The 7,949-nt window shown below is 36.9% G+C and overlaps 1 protein-coding gene across 1 annotated transcript; it reads left to right on the plus strand.

Moving 5' to 3' along the window:
- Positions 1-3,459: 3,459 nt before the first annotated feature.
- LOC149258283 (adenosylhomocysteinase-like) lies at positions 3,460-5,975 on the plus strand. Its single transcript, XM_089409063.1, has 2 exons — positions 3,460-3,495; positions 5,445-5,975. The coding sequence occupies exons 1-2, from the start codon at positions 3,460-3,462 to the stop codon at positions 5,973-5,975; spliced, it is 567 nt and encodes a 188-aa protein (XP_089265189.1).
- The last annotated feature ends 1,974 nt before the right edge of the window (positions 5,976-7,949 follow it).

A 7,949-nucleotide genomic window follows, 5' to 3' on the forward strand; every position in this document is an offset into this window, starting at 1 on the left:
TGAAACAAACAATGATAGAGACACAAATAAAATGACTAAACAGATCTCCCCAGCGGAGTCGCCAATTTGTTGTGGGGAAAAATGCCTATGTAGGACGATCCTATCCACCTAAGGTGTGACAGTGCCTTAGCAACAAACAAACACAGCTATTCTAGTATTCTTCCTTTGTGAATTAAGAATGAAGAGAGATGGATGGACTAACCGGTGTCTTTCGTTTGTCCCTCGATCCGATTTCTCTTCTCTTTGAGAGTTCCCAGCTACTTACCTTCTCGCTCGCCCAGCTTCAATAGGTCTCTGCAAGATCACAAGAAGATAACACTACACAAAGACATAGATTCATATTCATAACTAGTTCAGGATTAGAAATAAACTAAACATACTAATGCAATCATACATCAAAGATACATCAGTATATAGGAGAAGCCAAGATAGCTTTATTGATGAATAACAAGGTTCAGGAAGAGATACAACCAAGAAGGCTCCAATCCAGCATCTCCTTCCCAGCAAATGGAATTCCTATCTTCACCTCCTTTCAAATCATTAAGCACCCAATGATTCCAATCTCAAACCAACAGCAATTCTTTGCAATAACCAAATTCCAGCCTCTAGATCTCATGGAGGAGAGATCCATATATAGATGTTTGGAGAGAGGATGAGTCAGCTTGAGATCTGACTAGTGTCCTCTCCCTCTGTCAGTTCTTGTTTCCACTTGGAGGTTCTTGCTTCCACTTGGAGTTTGAGAACCTCTTACTCATCATGAGTCGAATTCATTGAGGCAAGTGTCATTGAGGAAGATTCTGGAAGCTTCCAGGGTCTTGACACCTCGTTGAATGAACTTGCCATTTGTCAATTCCCGCGCAGCGCACCCCGGTAGTGCTTCTACCTGCGTTGCAGTGCAGGTAGCTAGTTCAGGGTTTGCATTTTAGCACAGACAGCTAGTGGAGCTCTTGAATTGATCCTGAATTGACTTGTTTTTGAGCAGTTTCTGGTGGAGAACTTCTGTGAATTGTTGTGGTTTGTTAGCCTTGTTCCTCTAGGGGTAGGAACAACATGTTTAGGGACTTTGGATCCCTTAGATTATGGACATTTCATGCTCAATGCTGTAAGGCACAAAAATGTCTATAACATTAAGGTAATATATTTGAGAGAGTCACTTCTAACCAAAAAACACAGGTTCTTCTTGTTGTTAGAGCTGGATGCCATGTTCCAAGAAAAAAAAAACAAAGAGAATACACCAGAAATGGTACTTGGAAATTATTTTTGATACATACAGATGTTCTATCGTTTTCAGAGATGGATGCCATGTTCTAAGAAAAAGAAAAAAAGAAAATAGAATACATCAGAAATGGTACTTGTAAATTATTTTTAATACATACCTTCTCAAACAGGAAAACAATAAAGCCTCTTGGTAATGAAACCGCAACAAAATAATTAATTGCTGCTAATAGAGATGATCAAAAGAAAAATACTTGGAAATTATTTTTGATACATACATATGTTCTGCCGTTGTCAGAGATGGATGCCATGTTCTAAGCAAAAGAAAAAAAGAAAATAGAATACACCGGAAATGGTACTTGTAAATTATTTTGAATACATACATTCTCAAATAGGAAAACAATAAAGCCTCTTGGTAAGGAAACTGCAAGAAAATAATTAATTGCTGCTAATAGAGATGATCAAAATAAAAATATATTTAGAGAAAAAGAAAGTCATTTTGATGCTGTTAACATGAAGAATACTCCAGAAAATATATATTAGTTGAATAGTTTCTAACTTCTAATAACTAAAATTTTATTTCTTTTAGAATGTGACATCATTTAATCATATCTAGAAAAAATGTACAATTCTCAGTTTCCTGAATTTTTTACCAAATTTCCAATATATATATATATTCTAAAATTACCCTGATTCCTAAATTCAGGACGGGGCTGCCACACCCACAAGTCATGTAACCTTGCACAAAAATTAACTTTTCTTGATGGGATTAAGAAAAAATGGAAATGACAAGCTGAAGTCAACTAATTTTTTTAGCTCAACTCACTAAAGAAGCCCTGAACTGCTACCCTTGTACATGTTAAATTCTTTTGTCCATCATAGTTAAGAGTTACGTTAATTTACCTGAAGTTTAAATACCCTACGAACAGTCTCTAGTTCATCCTGTAAAGACAGAGTCTAGCCATAGATAACCCAAGAATTTCATGGGTAGTTTCTTTAATAAAAAGAACAATCAAGAGAACTAAAAGAAAACGCTAGAAACATAACCGTTGACATAAAAGCAAGGAATTTTCATTTCATTAGTATTAGAGTATCATCATCAAAACCTACAAAAATCAACACAAATCATGTACTTCATTAAATCATTGTTCGAATCCATCATTGTACAAGATACACCCCATAGGTTGAAAATTCCAATATAAAGAAAATAAGTTAAGCCATTATCACAGTCGACAACCGAAATGCTCACATCTCAAGCCTTTAACAGTAAAATCAAGGAGGAGGGTTAAAACCACACTTGGCATCAATAAACACAATGCTGGAAAAACAAATAGCTTCAAACCATAACTTAACACATACCCTCCTATAGCGAGATAAGTAAAAGTTTTTTTTGCTCATAAACTATACAAAACTTCCAGGGATTCAACTTGGAGGAGAAACCCTCAACTTGCAGCAATACCTCCTCCTCGTGCTAATAAAGGTTTAACATTACCCTTGTGGAGTTTAATTTTTTAATAGAACTGAAACTTGGAAACTAGAGCCAACGCATTCAAAGGAACCTCGGCGAAATGGCTCCCATGAAGGGTTGAAATGCGCAATGGGTTCCCTGCAGCACGAGAGAGAAATGGGTAATAAACAAAAATAGGGAATTAATAGTGATGCAGGAAAGAAAACAAAAATCATGACAGTTACCTTGAAATAGGGAGAGAAACATTGCAAGCCACGTCGTTGATTGATTGATGAAAGGGGAAAATGGGTACCTTGAGTTTGAGGGTTTTCCATTGACAGAGACCTCCATAATGGCAAGACCTTGCATCAATACATAAAATAAGTTAATAAAATATGTACAGTAATTAAATTAATTGTAAAGGTTGTAACACTAACTAATAATTCTTAGAACAAGGTTTTACTGAGGCATTTTTGGAGGGAGAGTGTGAATCTGGGCATTGCCTAGCATGTTGTGGACATCAGAAGGTAGTAGTGATACACTCTACCCAACAAACCAGTAGACAAAACCACAAACTAACCAGAGTTGCAGAGTGGGGTGGAGCAAGATGCGAATTCGTAGAATGAGGGTTTGGTTCACACAGCCGCCGAGGGTAATTACTCTCTACCGACCCACAAACCTCCTCAGAGTTGCAGAGTGGGGTGGAGCAAGATGCGAATTGGTAGAATGAGGGTTTGGTTCACACAGCCACCGAGGGTAATTACTCTCTACCGACCTACAAACCTCCTCAGCCGATGATGGAGACCCAAAACACCGTAGTCATCAATCGGAGGGTAATCCCAAGGTGATCGGATCGCATTGGTTTGTTGTTGATCCTTTGGAGGAGAGCAAGCCAGGTGGCTAGCACTCAAGGGAGCCTAGAACGTTCGCGGAGCCTGGGTTACAGAAACCCAAGGTTGGCTGGGTGAGGGTTAGATCATAAGCCAACAATATTATGAACTTCATCGTGATGCAAATAATATTTCGAACCATGACTTTAAAACAAAATATTATGTGATATTTGTATATTTATGTTAAATGGTAAGTGATATATGTATATTTATGTGAAATGGTAAGTGACATCGCTATGAGTTATCGTAATACTTATAATATCAGTAAATTGTTGTCAAAAGAAAGTTCTTTTTATGGGGATATGTTACATGTGGCTCCCATCAAACCATGCCCAATTGCACACATCTTCATGCTCAACTCACTTAGGTGGTCGGTCACCAGTCTATTGATGCAACCTCCCTTTATTTGTTCAGTCCCTAAACAAATGTGGGTTCTATTTACATTTTAGAAATTTCCTTATCCCTAAGGTAACATTATTTTTTCCCTAAAATTATTATTTATTCCTAATAAAAAGCATGAGACTGATAAGTGGGTGTTCCCTGACACCAATAGTGGCATCATTGTTCTTGTAGAGGGACGTCTGATGAACTTGGGTTATGCAAATGGCCACCCAAGTTTTGTCAACTCTTGATCCTTTACAAACCAGGTAAATATTTCTAATGCTCTGCAACCATTTCTTTTACATACTAGATTGCTCAAGCATACCAATCCCTCAATTATATTGTTGTGTATGATCCATTCCTATTTGCAAGAAATCCCCATTCCCTGTACCTATCCTTGTTACATTAAAACTCATGCAACATAAGGTGGAGTGGGCCATGCATGTCATAGCAGTGTCCAATTTCACCAATTAATGTCATAGCCATGCTCTCTGTGCCTTTTCATAAACATTCTGTTGTTTTTTAATAGATTCTTTCAGGTGGGCATGGTGGGGATGTTGAGATCTCATCTAGATTTTTTGAAATGGGATATTTCTTACATGTTGTGATTCGGATTTGGATTCTTGGCTCATTTCTTTATCACTTGTTGTTTTTTAATATATGTTTTCAGGTAGATGCGTGATTTTTGAGAACTAGTCAAGGTGCTTTGAAGTAAGATCTTGTCTGGGTATTGTGGTTTGGATTTTAAATTTGTTCTCATTTCTTTTGAACTCACACTTTTCTGTTGGGTTTGTTGTTGTTTAGATCTTGTCAGGGTGTTTGAGATGTGGAATCTTGATTCGCTGTGGTGTTTTTGGTTCTAGCAATGAGTTTTTTGGTTGTTTCAAAGCAGTTAGGATCTCATCAACAAATGTGTATACATATTTATAATATAATATGGTAAATGTCAAACCACTATTTATCAGTTTCGACAGTATTATCTTATATATGTTTAGGGCATTACGAAGTATCTTAATCTTAATGCTAATGTTAATCATGTCATACCAGTGTCCTGATGTTGGATCTGATATCGCCTTGGGGACATTTTGGTCTTATTCATGATGTTATGAGTCACACTGCTCTTGTTAATTGCCTTGAGTCTTCCATGTCATTGAGATCACATCATGATGCTTTTGGTATAGTTATCTTGCATTGCATTACATTTTAGGATTCACTAGTTTCCACTACATTAAAATAAATTCAATTTTCAGGATGTTGAATCAATGTGAGTTCATGGTGGGTGTAGAAGCATCTTCATATTTAAAATCAAGGACCTTTACATATATTCAATTATCTAGTTATGATGGGTTAATATTAGCTAAGGTTTTGAAAGCTGATTGGACTTGTATCGAAGTTTTGAATTATTGTGAATTATAGATCCAAGGCCAGATTTCTCAGATCTTTTTTTTTTCAAAATTTTTCTATTTGAGATGCAGTTTGTGTTGATTCTGATTCTCTTTCTTATTTTGCAGTTTGACAACTTGTATGGATGTAGGCACTCTCTCCGAGATGGTCTTATGATAGCCACAGATGCCATGATTGCTGGTAAGGTTGTTGTTGTTTGTGGGTTTCGAGATGTTGGCAAGGGTTGTGCTGCAGCCTTGAAAGTCGTTGGAGCTATGGTCATTGTTACAGAGATTGATCCTATATGTGCCCTGCAAGTGCTTATGGAAGGCCTTCCTGTTCTCACCCTTGAGGATGTAGTTAGCACTGCTGATATCTTTCTGACAACTGCTGACAACAAGGACATCATCATGGTAGATCACATCAAGAAAATGAAGAACGATGCCATTGTTTGTAGCATTGGTCACTTTGACAATGATATTGATATGCAAGGCCTTGAAACTTTCCCTAAGTTAAGAAGATTACCATCAAACCTTAAACTGATAGGTGGATGCTCCTTGACACCAACATTGGCATCGTTGTTCTTGCAGAGGGACGTTTTATGGACTTGGGTTGTGCAACTAGCCACCAAAGTTTTGTCATGTCTTTCTCCTTTATAAAACAGGTAAATATTTCTAATGCCCTGCAACCATTGCTTGCACGTATTATATTTCCCAGGCATACTAATCCCTTGATTATATTGTTGCATATTACCCATTTCTATTTTCCTGAAGTCCCCATTCCCTGTACCTAGCCCTGTTATATTAAATCTCATGCAACATATGGTGGAGTGGGTCATGCATGTCATAGAAATGTCCAATTTCAATAATTAATGTCATAGCCATGCTCTCTGTGCTTTTTCATAAACTTTATGTTGTTTTTTAATAGATGTTTTCAGGTGGGCATGGTGGATATGTTGAGATCCCATCTAGATTTTTTGAAATGGGATCTTGATTATATGTTGTGACTTGGATTTGGATTCTTGCCTCATTTCTTTATCACTTGCTGTTTTTTAATAAATGTTTTCAGGTAGATGCATGAATATTGAGATTTGGTTAGGGTGCTTTGAAGTAGGATCTTGTCTAGGTGTTGTGGTTTGGATTTGAAATTTGTTCTCATTTCTTTTGAACTCACACTTTTCTGGTGGGTTTGTTGTTGTTTAGATCTTGTCAGGGTGTTTGAGATGTGGAATATTGATTAGCTGTTGTTGTGGAATCAAATTTTATCCATTCAATTATTAAAAAATCAAAATTCCTCACTGCCCTATAAACCACACCTATGGCTTAATAATAATATCTATAATATCCAGTGTCCATACAACATGGGAGTGCCATGGCATCTCCTAAAACAAGTCCATATAGCTTATGACAAAAGCGAGATGGACTCATTTCCCTTCATACAAGGATCGGTCTATGTTTGCAAAGCTGCAAATAGATGTAACCAATTTTAAACACAATAAATATGACCATGTTCTCTGATGGTTGTCTTAAGCGAAAAATATAGACTACAAATGTAGTCTATTCTCAGCAGACCGTAGTATCATTCATCTTTAGAATATGGAGTTTCATGCCATCTATTTGGGTAAAATGAAAGGTTGTGTTCATATTAAGATGTAGATCATTCCCACTACTTGACAGAGAAACGTTGGAGTTGTCGTTGTTACTAGAGATAAAAAAACTAAACGACAAATGGGAACCGAACGAACTAGAAATATGGCTCAAGAGTCTTGGGGATTGGAGAGGTGATATGGCCCAGAAATTCAAGAGGAACAATTCTACGATACTGTAAAGAATGAGACAATTGCAAGAAGTAACAAATAGTAATAAGAACCACATTCATAATCTTAGCAAAAGACAGTTAATCAAATTCTCAATTTCAACCCCTCTAACGATTAACATGGTAGCACCATTCACAATATAGAAACTACTATAACCATTAAACAATTAGGATTGTAGTACTATTAACCATGTAGAGTCACTCTAATTGTGTTGAAGCCATAATGCCAGAGTCTGGCACAACTATATTGAAAAAAAGGTTTTGACCCGAGTTAATTTTCCTTCTAAAACCCTAACTAGCTAAGAAGGAGCGAAACTTAAGGAAATTACATTACAGACCCAAAATTAATAACCAAGTCTAATAGATGCATCAATGGAGACCAAAAACTGGAATAGCCTCTTAGGCTCAAGTGGCCATTACGACCATTTACACTTTTAAGGAAACAAGACAAGCAAACCCTAACTCTTCATGTCACCATAAGTCTATGAAATACTTGGAAAATGCAGAGTAATATAATCTTGAGCATGACTGCTGGAAATTTGTCGGCCATAAGAGAAATGAGAGGTGGAACACATGCACAGACCCGAAAGCATTTAAAAAAGGAGGGTTGTTACTGTAGGTAACATATCATAACCATTCCATCAATTTCGTAGATAATACCGAGCCATAACGGAGTCTTGGGTAACCCAGTGAGGGTTAACAGTGAATACCTAATTTCAACCTCTTTCTGCTGGAGCCATCACCCACGTCAACTGGAACCAAGCCACTTTGTCTAGTTGCATATCAGTATTAGAACCCCAAGTAAAGAAAAATGAAAG

Source organism: Pinus tabuliformis, chromosome 6 (genome assembly GCF_031772625.1).
Source record: "Pinus tabuliformis cultivar Carrire ecotype Pingquan chromosome 6, CPIR1, whole genome shotgun sequence".
Classification (NCBI taxonomy): Eukaryota; Viridiplantae; Streptophyta; class Pinopsida; order Pinales; family Pinaceae; genus Pinus; species Pinus tabuliformis.